The sequence below is a fragment of the Rhinatrema bivittatum genome, chromosome 16 (assembly GCF_901001135.1).
Source record: "Rhinatrema bivittatum chromosome 16, aRhiBiv1.1, whole genome shotgun sequence".
NCBI classification, from domain to species: domain Eukaryota; kingdom Metazoa; phylum Chordata; class Amphibia; order Gymnophiona; family Rhinatrematidae; genus Rhinatrema; species Rhinatrema bivittatum.
The window spans coordinates 61,549,427-61,563,898 of NC_042630.1; the positions used below are offsets into that span (position 1 = coordinate 61,549,427).

At 46.7% G+C, this 14,472-nt stretch overlaps 1 protein-coding gene across 1 annotated transcript; it reads right to left on the bottom strand.

Moving 5' to 3' along the window:
• Positions 1–2,838: 2,838 nt before the first annotated feature.
• LOC115077764 (olfactory receptor 5B21-like) lies at positions 2,839–10,081 on the bottom strand. Its single transcript, XM_029580048.1, has 2 exons — positions 9,164–10,081; positions 2,839–2,871 (listed from the first exon to the last, which is right to left on the bottom strand). Exons 1-2 carry the CDS (start codon positions 10,079–10,081, stop codon positions 2,839–2,841), a joined length of 951 nt encoding a protein of 316 aa, XP_029435908.1.
• Between the last annotated feature and the right edge of the window lie 4,391 nt (positions 10,082–14,472).

Genomic DNA, 14,472 nt, shown 5'->3' on the forward strand with positions numbered 1-14,472 from the left:
TCCGGAAGGACCTCCTGCCATCCAATCGTGTTCGTCTATGGCCGCCGCCATTTTTCGGCGCCATTTTGGAAAATGGCGCCGGCTGAAGACAACAAGATTCAGGAGCAGGAGCCCGTTCCGGACCGCTGCCGTTCCGGACCGCTGCTGGACCCGCAGGTTATTTAAGTCATTGGGGGGGGGGGTTCGGGAGGGTGGGGGATTTAATTTAAAGGGTCGGGGGTGGGTTTTAGGGGGTTTTAATGTGCCGGTTTTGCGATTTTTCGATTTTTCACGATTTTTCACGATATTTTACCCCCCCAAACGGCAACAATACGATTCCCTCCCCCTCCCAGCCGAAATCGATCGTTAAGACGATCGAGGACACGATTCACATCCCTAGTATCTACCTTCTGACCCATGTTGAACCGCTGTTCATATGGAAACCTTCTTCGCATCGGCCTTCAAAATTCTCGATTTTATATCTGCTAACTCCAACAGATTTTAAAAGACCAGCGAGAGCTCAATAGATGCCAATGGACCCACCACACTCTAGGGGTGAACCCATTCTAGGGAGCCCTTTCCTGCGCAAAGGAAAGGGAACTCTCCCCGGGGCTCTTGTTTGAATATTTGCTACGACCATCAAGATCTGTACTCGCAGCAGCTCCACCACACCAAGGCATAGTTCATCATGTTTCAGGTCCTAGCACATGTGTTAGAGTCCTTGGTCCCTGTTTCAAGACAGGTCGAGTGGAGAATATGCCCTAGTTGACAGTCACGCCGCATGCTGAGCCTTGTCTTGTCTTGCCTCATTGTCTTTCCCCTGACCTGACTACTTCCACTCTGCCATCCTATCTCACCCCTATCAAAACTACAGTGACCTGACTACCTCAGCTCTTCCAGCCTGTCTTGCCCCTATCAAAACCACAACGACCTGACTACCTCAGCTCTGCCAACCTGTCTTGTCCCTATCAACTTTCTGCCACTCTGCCTTGCTGCCATACACAAGATGACTCACTCTACTCCTTGTGGTTTTCTTGCCACTATCATGGTTCCTCAGTGTATTGGTGTTAGTCTTTCTGCTTGCAATGTTCCCCATTCATTGTGCTGTAGGATGTTGTTGCCACTTGTCTTGCAACTTTGACTGTCATGCTGCCTTTGAGTGTTCATGCATCTGTTTTCAGTGCTCTCTTTTCAAGCTCTGGTGTGTTTTTGATACTCTCGCTGCTGCTTTGCACCTCTGTTATAGCACTCTTGCCATTCCTGGTACCCTTTTACAGTGACTTAGGCTATTAAGAACATAAGAACATAAGAAAATGCCATACTGGGTCAGACCAAGGGTCCATCAAGCCCAGCATCCTGTTTCCAACAGTGGCCAATCCAGGCCATAAGAACCTGGCAAGTATCCAAAAACTAAGTCTATTCCATGTAACCATTGCTAATGGCAGTGGCTATTCTCTAAGTGAACTTAATAGCAGGTAATGGACTTCTCCTCCAAGAACTTATCCAATCCTTTTTTAAACACAGCTTTGGTGCCATTTTGCCACAGTCAAAGTACCTTGGAGCTCTTTTCTTGTTCTGATGATTGCTCCCCAGAAGTTTCATCAGAATTGATAAGAAAATCCCAATTCTGCAGCCAAAAATAGACTGCAGATACTTCCCCCATTGACTTTAATGGCAAGCAAAAAATGCATGAAACTAATGGATGAATTGATTTTCCCTACTATGAAACTAATGAAACACATTTGGGTCCCAGCAAAATGAAAAATGAATAAAAACCTTTTTTTTTTCTTCTGCACATCCCTACTAATAAGAGTGATTTCATATAGGGCTGTGTCTTACAGCAATAATGTCACTATTTCTTGGGCTATATCTCACAGTGGTGATGTCAAATGAGACTCTGTCACACAGCTGTGATGTCATGCTGGGATGTTTCTCACAGTGTGATGTCATGTTAGGCTGTATTTAGCTAGATCGATGACATATTGTGATTTATCTCTTAGGAGTGATGCCATATTAGGCTGTCTCTCACAGCTGTGATATCACATTCTGCTATATCTCACAGTGGTAATGTCAAAGTGCAGAAACACTTGCAAGACTGATGCTGTAATGGAGTGGGTGGAGGCCTGAGAATACCAAGCCAAAGATATTGTATAAATCTCAGAGAATGAAATCTGTCCCTTCACAGTGTTCTCACCAAGATTATTCCTGGAAGGAAAGATCCCCTCTCATAAGAACATAAGAACATAAGAAATTGCCATGCTGGGTCAGACCAAGGGTCCATCAAGCCCAGCATCCTGTTTCCAACAGAGGCCAAAACCAGGCCACAAGAACCTGGCAATTGCCCAAACGCTAAGAAGAACCCATGCTACTGATGCAATTAATAGCATTGGCTATTCCCTAGGTATAATTGAATAATAGCCATTAATGGACTTCTCCTCCAAGAACTTATCCAAACCTTTTTTGAACCCAGCTACACTAACTGCACTAACCACCTCCTCTGGCAACAAATTCCAGAGCTTTATTGTGCGTTGAGTGAAAAATAATTTTCTCTGATTAGTCTTAAATGTGTTACTTGCTAACTTCATGGAATGCCCCCTAGTCCTTCTATTATTCGAAAGTGTAAATAACCAAGTCACATCTACTCATTCAAGACCTCTCATGATCTTAAAGACCTCTATCATATCCCCCCTCCCCCCTTATAGGCAAGAGAGATTTTCTCATTAAAAATAGATCAGGCTGTTCTCTAAATCACGCTATTGTGCCAGCCCTTATTGAAAGTTTAATCATCCCTTTGTAGGTAGCTACCAGATTAATAGTGAATACACCAATATATTTAAAGGTCACTAATTGTACCCATTCCTACTCACATAGCAACCTAAACTTAACTAGGGACTCAACAAAATTAAGATGAAGACAGTAGTCCAGCAGCAAGAGAGGGGCCTTCCATTCTTTTGCATTGTATGTCACATGCATGACTTTTTACACACCAGTGAGAAGTTGTACATGTGCACTTGTTACAAAGAGTACCTGCTCTGAGAGAATGAATCTGATCTCTGGAAGAGCTGAGGCTGACAGGGAGGTATGTAGATGAGACTTCAGGGACATAGTAGCCAAGTCCCAACTCTAGTCTGGCAGTCCTGGTGCTGACGGGTCAAGAAGGGCTCCCTGTCAGAAAGCATCACCCTGGTATAGCAGGTGTTATGTTATGGTTTTGAGGTGCTGGAGTGGATTCTTGAACACTGCGGTGATGGTTATGCCCACGGGGAGGAGCCCCGTGAGGAGCCGCAGTGTTAGGCTAGACTCGAGACACGTAAACACAGAGATTGTCTTTTATTATACAGCTTGGGTAATATCACCAGAGGTGGCAGTAGTGAGATGATCCATAGAAGCAGTCCAGGGACCCTCCGCAGAGGAGACCCATCTCAATGTAGATGTTAGCAGCCCATGTTAGTATAGGGAGTTCCGGTGCAGGTTCCCAGTGCAGAGCTGTAGATGAGACAGACTGACAAAGGTTAGATTACTAACTAAGTTGGTAGCTGTATAGATGTAGATTCCAGCAGGTAGAAGTAGTTGGATACAGGCACCGACATAGGAGGAGCAGGCCCTCGAGGAGCGAGTACCTGGTCCCAGATAGGCACCTGAAAGAAAGCAAAGGGCCCCCGAAGAGCGAGTACCCAGGTTAGGTGAAATATCCCATAGGGCAGAGAGAGCTTTCAGCGGCAGCACGGAAGCAGCAGTGTAGCTCATACCAGAGGCAATCCAATACTAGTCTTTGCTAACTCAAATTGTTAGCAACGAAGGACAGGCTAAATACCCGGATGGCATGACGTCACTCGAGGGGGACACCCTCGAGGTTCCCGCCATGACGTGGATAAAGATGTGGGCGGTATTACGCGCGCGCACCCAATGAGGGCCCTCAGGAGAAACATGGCGGATAGCCTTGCCATAGCCATTCCAGGGACACCGGAGAGAGCAGCAAACAGACGCAGCGGTAGCCATCTTCCCAAGGCTAGCGGGGAGAGCAGAAAGGTGAGGCACAGAGGTCGAAGCCATTTGAGACCGACAGACGCAACAGCAGGAAGTGATCCTGTAGCAAGGATCCGCTCTCTAGGTAGTGCATTGTCCTCTTGCACCAAGGAAGAGGCTTCCAGTGCAACTGCCCAGAAGTTTAAACTGAATTCAACAAATAAGATTTGTTTATTTTGAGGGGCCTCACTATTCTTTTCAGGGCTCTTGAATAAAAAAAAAATTGCCCTTTATTCGTTGTGTTTTGCAAATATACTTAATACAAATGCACATCCCTAGTCTTTTTTTTTTTTTTTATTCTTTATTTTCAATTTTAAGAATTTTTTCCAAGATATAACTCGTTACAGAAAAATTGATATCTAACTAGCACACCATATTCATCTTAATGTATTTAAGACATCACAATTATAGGATAATAAGGAGATGAAAATTAAAGCATTTTAGAAGAAATCAATTAAAAATATTGCCTATTGTTACTTTTTAAACTGAGCAATGCTAAGAACCCCTTCTCGTTCTACTCCAAGACTACTGTAGATACTTGGGGTGTATGGGCGACCAAAAACTCTTTTAACTGTTTAGGCTCCTGAAAAATATAATTATTACTTTTGTAGAGTATACAGGCCTTACAAGGGTACTTTAAAGTAAAACGGGCTCCTAACTTGATCACATCTTCCCTCATTAACAAAAAATTTTTTCGACGTTGTTGTGTCGATTTAACCACATCTGGGTAAACCCAGATAGGGAAACCATACAATTTTGCCTGTCTGTTTTTGAAAAACATCTGAAGTATATTATTTCTCTCTGATAGAAAAGCAAAAGAAATAAGTAAAGGTTTCCTTTGAGAAATCTCTAACTCCAAAGATTGTTCTAATATATCACTACAATTTCAAACATCTATTAAACCCACCAGAAAACCATACCTCGCCACCTTACAGACCCCCTCGCCCAAACTATATAACCATGCCTCCACTAAAGCACGAGCATTTTCCTTTGCCGGCCCCTTGTTATGGAATACTATGCCCTCCGAACTACGCCTTGAGCTATCTCCCAAAACATTCAAGCAAAAACTCAAGACATGGTTATTCACACATGCCTATACTTGATATACATATGTCTTTCTACTCCTTTATATGCCCTGCCTTATCTACCCAACACCTCCTTTTTATGCACCATCTCTGATTTCCCCTTATATCTGCTTCTACCCTCAATACCCTTCTATATAACTGCTCTTAATTGCAATCTAAATGCTATCTCCCCCCTCTTACCACCTCTAACTTAGAATTCCATCTCTTCTTTACCCTTCCCTAACTTCATACCTAAATTCCTAGAATCCCTATATTCTCCAGCTTTGTTTAACTCAGTTCAGTTAAGTTACACCTAAATGATCGTTTTGTTTTTTAATTGCTTCTACTTGTTTTATGTTCAACCCTTGTTAAATGTATAACGCTCCGGCGTAAGTTCCTGTTCACTGTACACCGACGTGATATCTCTGATGAGCGGCGGTATATAAAAAACTATAAATAAATAAATAAATAAATAAATAAATAAATAAATAAATAATATAAATATCTGTTAAGTTCAGAACTAAGTTAGGCTCTTCCATCTGGGTAGCCTGATGTAATAAGCCTTTACGACTACGGGTAATGCAGCTTCAGGAATCTTTAATACTTGTAACATATATGTTCTGAACAAATTTAAAGCTGTAATATCTTTAATAACCAGGAAATTTATTATTCTCAAGTTATGTGCCCTCAATGAGTTTTCTACCACCTCTAATCTTTTAGATGTACTTATTTCTGACTCAATCAATTTCACCTGCTTTTTCTCAATTAAGGTAACCTTATTTTCAAGCAATTCCGTCTTATTATTAAAACATGTAATTAACTGATTATTAGTCAATGTCTGCTGTTTTGTTTTCAATGTAACCTGAGAAAGGACTTTAATAGAGCTTTCAATTGATTTCAAAATAGACCAAATACCTTCCAAAGTAATAGAATCAGGTTTCTTTATCATAGTGCCAACAGTGAGAGCTCTAAGCTGCTCATCTCTCCCATCAACAGCAGTTGCTCCCTCCCTGACTGTACTTAAAGGAGATGTATAATTAGCAGCTTCCTGAATCTCTGGTGTAGATGTCATTACCATGTCCAATTTGTCACATATTCCTTCTGCTTTTGCCATTTCAGGGGAAAATGTATTAGTATCTCCAGGGTAGGACAGCTTCTTTGGAGATCCGGGGCTTAAGGTGACATCTAGGGTCAAGGGGGGTGGTATATGCTCTTCTACCAACCCCCCAGCGACCAAGCTCTCCGGTGCTAAGGTTCCGGTCCCTGAGAAAAACCCAGAGATCTGTAGTTGCCGAGGGTCTATTGCTGGTGAGCTTGCTATCTCACCCCTCTATCTCCCCTTTCTTTTTGTGTGAGGCATATATGAGTCAGGTATAAATTTAACACAAATACAGAAGATCTAACTCCTGGGTCTTTAAACAGTTTTGCTCAGAAAAGTCACTGTTACATCTCCTTATCGGGAGGACTCATGGGAGAGGGAGGGAGAGAAATTATATTATAACGTACCAGATTGCAGTTCCGTATAAGTCCATCTGAAGTAACATAAATGTTCCAAAGTCTTCCCAAGGTACCCAAAATTCTTCCAAGCCGCACGCCCCTTCGGCGCACATGGCTTAGGCAGCGTGCCAGCGTTGGCTGCACGCCACAGGAGGGGCGGTTTTAACAGCTACCATCCCTCCTGAGTGACGTCAACTTCCGGGCCGGCTGATGTCTGTCCGTTGGGGCTCAGTTGTTCCTTGGCCTCCAGCTTCCATTAGGGTAGGGCACCCTCTCCTGCTCCTCTCTCCCTTTCTCCTCCTGCACATCCCTAGTCTATCTGTTAAAATGAATGGTCAAGTAGTCGATCTGAAATTTCCTATTTAGTATCTGGATACACCTGCCACTATTGCCAAATGTAGACAGCGTCACAGAGCTAAAGGCATTGCATAAAGTGGCACATGGACATTTATATTTGAGTCACTTTTACCTACTGACTCCATGTCTGGGCTTAGCAGTGTCCATCACTATTGTATATCCCACATACATTGCTAGGAAGGTAGAAAAAAATCTCCAGAGGATGGATATTTGGTAAATAATGTAACAGGGATGTTTACAATCAGCATGCACCAAGGACAAATATAAGGAGCATTATTGAAGGCAGAAAATAAATCACTCACAACAGAGAAAGCACTACATAGTAAAAAGGTAACTTTTTCCTGCATCTCCTGTTTTAATGTAAACTGGTATGATTTGTATATTATACAAGAATGTCGGTATATAAAAATAAATAAATAAATAAATAAATATACAAGATGATTAGAGTTACAGATTTACACAGCTGGTAAGACAGAAAGATGTCCAGACACCCAGCAAGGTCAAAAACATCTTCAAGTTGCCCGGCTGCCCCTCCAGATGTGATAATGCAGGGGAAGGGGCATTCTCCTTACTGAGAGAATATTGCTTCTTGACTCCAAACACAGGGATACAGCTGAAATCCCAGAATCAGCCCTTTCCTAGAGTCTAAGTACCTCACCAGTCCCACCAGTGACATCTTCCTCGAAAAACTCATATTACTATAAAGAGAACATTCTCATCCTTTTTTAAGACATGCAGGCCTGAGATATTATAAGACACCAGCTCTCCTAATGTTTAATGTCTCAGATCCAAATGAACCCATCGTAGGTTTCAGATTTCACATTTCATATACACCTAATAACACTTAGGAATGTCCCAAAGAGCTTTGGACTGATGTCACAATCCTGTCATTCATAGGAGTGATGTCACAAAGGGTGTTGTCTAACAGGAGTGATGATGCCACAGATTAATTTACAAGTGTGATGTCATAATGGGCTGTTACTCAGAGTGGGTTCTAACCAATGTCTCCTGTTAGAAGCATGGGAAACTAATGAAACACTTTTTCCTACCAGGCATGCTGTAGCCATTCTGTGGTTTAAATCATGCAAGGCCCCATAATCTCTGGGACCAGTGGCCTTGTGCAGTTCAAAGTGCAGAAGAGTTGGAGCACAACTAATGGGAAGAAAGGTGTTAGATGTCTTCCATGCATCTTATAATGAATTTTGATTATAACGCAAAGGAGTGATGTCACATGTGGCTGTGATGTCATGTTAGACTGTATCTCACTGAGTTGCTATTACATGGGGCTGTATCTCAGAGTGTGAAAACAAATGTGGCTGTGTCTCATACTGGTGATGTTATGTTAGGCTGTCTCTCACAGCAGTGATGTCACATGTGGCTGTGATGTCATGTTAGACTGTATCTCACTGTGGTGCTATTACATGGGGCTGTATCTCACAGTGTGATAACAAATGTGGCTGTGTCTCATACTGGTGATGATATGTTAGGCTGTCTCTCACAGCAGTGATGTCACATGGAGCTGAATCTCTCAGCGATCATGTCACATGTGGCTATATATCAGAGCGGTGATGTCACAGTGCTGTAAAACTGTCAGTGCTGATGCTATAGTGGGGTGTGCAGAGGCCTGAGAAAACCAAAGGGGTGGGATTTTACTGATCCCAGAGAATGAGATCTGACCCAGTGAAATTAAATCTGGATCATGAAGGAAAGATCCCTCTTCGAATGGAAGGGTTTGTAAATCTGTGAAGCCTTTCCTGTGTCAGCTCTATGAGTTCTTCAGAATGAGCACTTTTTTTGGGGTGGAGGGGGATCGGGATTATCCTAGGAGTTTCCTCTGGCTCATTTGTGCTTCCAGCTCAGTCACAACTAGAACTGGGATAATGCACATTTTTTTCCCTCTGTTTTATAACATCTCCCATCCTTCCCAAAGTATTAAGTTTGGACATTGTAGTTGCAGTCCTGGACCTAGGGCCATGCCTTAGGGCTCCTTACAGGTCCCAAATCCAGCCACTGTGTGTGACCCTTGAGAACTGACCCCATCCATCTCCCCCACATGGCTGACAATGCTGCTTCTGCCACATCCACAGCCCTGGCTGACCCAACTCAAGGATCAAACCAGGGACCTTCCATTTCCATTTTAAAGGGAGAGTCATCTTGCACCCTACTAGAAACTGAAATGCCCTACATGTGAGAACCTTCTGTGATTTATCACAGGATCCCATAAGCTACTTCCCCATGACTTTCCTGACTGCATTTTTTACTTCCTTGTTCCTCAGACTGTAAATGAGAGGGTTCAGCATGGGGGTGAGAGTTGTGTAAAGCACGGAGAGGATTTTACCCTGTTCCTGGGAGTATGCTGAGGAGGGTAGCAGGTACATACAGAACAGTGACAAACAATAAATGGAGACCACAGTGAGGTGGGAGGAGCAGGTGGAGAAGGCCTTCCGCTTCCCCTCTGCAGAGCGGATTCTCAGGATGGCTGAGATGATGTAGACGTAGGATATGATGATCACAAGGAAGGCAGGCATTGTCATCAATGAAGCTGCAACAAACACTAAGCTTTGTGTGATTGCTGTGTCAGTGCAGGAAAGCTTTAACAATGGCATGAGCTCACAAAAGATATGATCAATGACATTAGAGGCACAGAATGAAAGGCGGGTGACAGAGGCTGTGATCATCTCAGAAGGTATAAAGCCACTGATCCAAGAAGCAGCTGCCAGCAGGACACAAACTCTCCGATTCATAATGAGGGAATAACGCAAGGGGTGGCAGACTGCGGCATAGCGGTCATAAGCCATGGCAGTAAGGAGGAAGATCTCCACACAGGCAAAGCCAATGAAGAAATGCAGCTGTACTAGGCATCCAGCGTAGGAAATGGTCTTATCCCCTGAGATGAATATCTGCAGCAGTTTTGGGGTGATGGTGCATGTGCAGCAGATGTCTGTGAGAGAGAGGTTGCTGAGGAAGAAGTACATGGGGGTGTGTAGGCGAGGGTCAGCACGGGTCACTGTGATAAGCACAAGGTTCCCCAGCAGGGTGATCAGGTAGATGAGCAGGAACACCAGGAAGAGGGGAACTTGCAGCTGGGGATTATCAGAAAGTCCCAGAATAATGAATTCTTTCACCATCGTCATATTTTCCACATCCACTGGAGCCATCACGCTATTATTTATTGAATTTATGGGCTTAAGAATATACTAATGCACTGATCTGAAAAGCTTGCTTCAAGTATAGAACACCATAACTCACATAATAAACATAAAATATGGTCATACAGAAAGAATACAAAATAAACAAGATCACTGAAAGTAAAACCAAAATCTAAAGCCTATTTATGAACAGCTAACAGTAAACTGAAACACTCTACCCAAACGTATGTTGAAATAAAGAGGTTTTATCCTGAAAGCAAGTTAATCTCTTTCTAATCACAAATCTTGTGCAAGAGGGTTCCACAGGGTCGCCTTTGTCACTGAAAACACTCCTAGAGGTAAAAAGAAGAAATTGGAAATGACAAATATGTTAAGTGCAGATGTCATTGAGTTTTACAGATGCTGCAATGTGTGGCCTGCAGTGAAAGTCACTGATCTGCATCTCATCAGGTGTCACTTACAACTCATTGCAATGTGTTGGACGTTCATTGCACTGGAGGAGATTTACAACCAAGGGTTTTCTGTTAGCAAATGTTCTCATCCTATTCTGTGTCTGAAAGAAAAGAAGTTTTAAAATTAGGTCTACAAGTCAGTGATAGAGCTGGGGATTATAGCACAGCCATAGAGAGATAAAATGACTCCCCCAGAGTCACACACACAGAGTCAGTGATACAATCGGTGGTCAGAACTGGAAGACAGAAATGAATGAATCTGAATGATTGGTAGTGTGATAAAGGGTTTTGCAGATGATAAAACAAAAAAAGTCTACAAAAGATAGATGCTGCAATGTATGGCAGGAAGTGAAAGTCACTGATCTGCACCTCATCAGGGTTATACAGGGTCAGTGACAGAACCAGGGAAAAGCACTGGGGGTCAGGATTGAGGGAATTAGAATGGTAGTCTGAGGGAATGTGGGTTTGCAGATGATAAATAAAAAAATATACACATCACATAATCAATTGTGCTAAACATATGAATATGGCATCAGAGTAAAGTTGCTGCTCATAGCTGTGAATGGAATTTGTTATCTATACAATTGAAAGGAATCAGATTTGTCAATAAAATCATGTTTAGAAAAATGAACTCAGGCACAGGTTGATCGCGTGAGTTCCCCAGCATCACAGAACCAGAGGAAGAGCTGGGGATTAGAGCTCAGAATTTCTTTTGGTTCCGAGTTCACAACTCTAACACCAGAGCACACTTTAAATAATATATTATACTGAGATATTTAGTTATATACTTGCAGTTAATCAGAATTTTTTTTATCAGTGTCCCTACAGACAGACTCCACCCTACCCTCTGACACATCAGATCCCTGTGGCTCTTCATGAGCACAGGTAGGAGATTCAGTTATGATAAACACCCGGTTAAAAGGAGAAGGATCAGCCGGGTGCTTGCAGTTGCCCAGACTGGCCACTGGCAGAGAGAGGATGCTGGGCTCTTGGGACCTTGGTCTGGCCCAGCCTGTTCTTGTCTTGCCTGCTCTTGCCTAGGAGAGCCTGAGCCCAGAGTCTGTGCATGCAGACCCCCTCTATTCCCCCGCCCCCCACCCTCCACACCCGGGTCTGCTCTTGCCTAGGAGAGCCTGAGCCCAGAGTCTGTGCATGCAGACCCCCTCTATCCCCCGCCCCCCACCCTCCACACCCAGGTCTGCTCTTACCTAGGAGTGCCTGGGCCCAGAGTCTGTGCATGCAGACCCCCTCTATCCCCCGCCCCTCACCCTCCACACCCGGGTCTGCTCTTGCCTAGGAGAGCCTGAGCCCAGAGTCTGTGCATGCAGACCCCCTCTATTCCCCCGCCCCCCACCCTCCACACCCGGGTCTGCTCTTACCTAGGAGTGCCTGGGCCCAGAGTCTGTGCATGCAGACCCCCTCTATCCCCCGCCCCCCACCCTCCACACCCGGGTCTGCTCTTACTTAGGAGTGCCTGGGCCCAGAGTCTGTGCATGCAGACCCCCTCTATCCCCCCGCCCCCCACCCTCCACACCCAGGTCTGCTCTTGCCTAGGAGAGCCTGGGCCCAGAGTCTGTGCATGCAGACCCCCTCTATCCCCCCGCCCCCCACCCTCCACACCCGGGACTGCTCTTACCTAGGAGAGCCTGAGCCCAGAGTCTGTGCATGCAGACCCCCTCTATCCCCCCGCCCCCCACCCTCCACACCCGGGTCTGCTCTTACCTAGGAGTGCCTGGGCCCAGAGTCTATGCATGCAGACCCCCTCTATCCCCCCGCCCCCCACCCTCCACACCCGGGTCTGCTCTTACCTAGGAGAGCCTGAGCCCAGAGTCTGTGCATGCAGACCCCCTCTATCCCCCGCCCCCCACCCTCCACACCCAGGTCTGCTCTTACCTAGGAGTGCCTGGGCCCAGAGTCTGTGCATACAGACCCCCTCTATCCCCCCGCCCCCCACCCTCCACACCCGGGACTGCTCTTGCCTAGGAGAGCCTGAGCCCAGAGTCTGTGCATGCAGACCCCCTCTATCCCCCGCCCCCCACCCTCCACACCCAGGTCTGCTCTTACCTAGGAGTGCCTGAGCCCAGAGTCTGTGCATGCAGACCCCCTCTATCTCCCGCCCCCCACCCTCCACACCCAGGTCTGCTCTTACCTAGGAGTGCCTGGGCCCAGAGTCTGTGCATGCAGACCCCCCTCTATCCCCCCGCCCCCCACCCTCCACACCCGGGACTGCTCTTGCCTAGGAGAGCCTGAGCCCAGAGTCTGTGCATGCAGACCCCCTCTATCCCCCGCCCCCCACCCTCCACACCCGGGTCTGCTCTTACTTAGGAGTGCCTGGGCCCAGAGTCTGTGCATGCAGACCCCCTCTATCCCCCCGCCCCCCACCCTCCACACCCAGGTCTGCTCTTGCCTAGGAGAGCCTGGGCCCAGAGTCTGTGCATGCAGACCCCCTCTATCCCCCCGCCCCCCACCCTCCACACCCGGGTCTGCTCTTACCTAGGAGTGCCTGGGCCCAGAGTCTGTGCATGCAGACCCCCTCTATCCCCCGCCCCCCACCCTCCACACCCGGGTCTGCTCTTACTTAGGAGTGCCTGGGCCCAGAGTCTGTGCATGCAGACCCCCTCCATCCCCCCGCCCCCCACCCTCCACACCCAGGTCTGCTCTTGCCTAGGAGAGCCTGGGCCCAGAGTCTGTGCATGCAGACCCCCTCTATCCCCCCCCCCCCCCACCCTCCACACCCGGGACTGCTCTTACCTAGGAGAGCCTGAGCCCAGAGTCTGTGCATGCAGACCCCCTCTATCCCCCCGCCCCCCACCCTCCACACCCGGGTCTGCTCTTACCTAGGAGTGCCTGGGCCCAGAGTCTATGCATGCAGACCCCCTCTATCCCCCCGCCCCCCACCCTCCACACCCGGGTCTGCTCTTACCTAGGAGAGCCTGAGCCCAGAGTCTGTGCATGCAGACCCCCTCTATCCCCCGCCCCCCACCCTCCACACCCAGGTCTGCTCTTACCTAGGAGTGCCTGGGCCCAGAGTCTGTGCATACAGACCCCCTCTATCCCCCCGCCCCCACCCTCCACACCCGGGACTGCTCTTGCCTAGGAGAGCCTGAGCCCAGAGTCTGTGCATGCAGACCCCCTCTATCCCCCGCCCCCCACCCTCCACACCCAGGTCTGCTCTTACCTAGGAGTGCCTGAGCCCAGAGTCTGTGCATGCAGACCCCCTCTATCCCCCGCCCCCCACCCTCCACACCCAGGTCTGCTCTTACCTAGGAGTGCCTGGGCCCAGAGTCTGTGCATGCAGACCCCCTCTATCCCCCCGCCCCCCACCCTCCACACCCGGGACTGCTCTTGCCTAGGAGAGCCTGAGCCCAGAGTCTGTGCATGCAGACCCCCTCTATCCCCCGCCCCCCACCCTCCACACCCGGGTCTGCTTGCAGTTCACTGAGACTAAAGCAGCCTGGTTATAGTCTGAACCAGGCTGGGGCTCCCTAGGGAGTTGAATGCCTGAATCCCTTTCTTCTGTCTCAGGCTACAGCAGAGAGAAGTCAAAAACTTCCCTTTCTATTGTGACAGAGAATAACATCTAGGTAACCAGTTAGAAAGCTTAAAATCTGAACTTTTTCTTGACATTTATCTTTCCTTCTGGCGTCTGAACACTCCCCTTTACTTCCATACTGTCTAGATAGCATCCATCCAGTTGGCACAATTAAATAATATCTGATGAGAGAACGCAGCTCACAAAAGGCATTACAATTTCATGTAACAGGATTGCTGGGTTTTTTCCTCCACTGTGGATCAGGCAGGGGGCACCTCAGGTGTCTAAAATAGGGATGTGCATTTGGAAGAAACAAAATAGGAAATGAGAAATTCCTAGGAATAGGAATATGAGACATTTCCTAAATTTCCAAAATAGGCAATGAGAAATTTCCTATTTCATTTGGGTCATTTTCA

What these genes read in the sequence shown, in the direction of transcription:
- LOC115077764 (XM_029580048.1), bottom strand. Translation starts at nt 10,081, where the DNA reads ATGGCTCCAGTGGATGTGGAAAATATGACGATGGTGAAAGAATTCATT. An exon ending in TAAAAAATGCAGTCAGGAAA is followed by an intron (nt 2,872 to 9,163) that starts GTCATGGGGAAG and finishes AATTTTGTTGAG; the next exon opens with TCCCTAGTTAAGTTTAGGTT.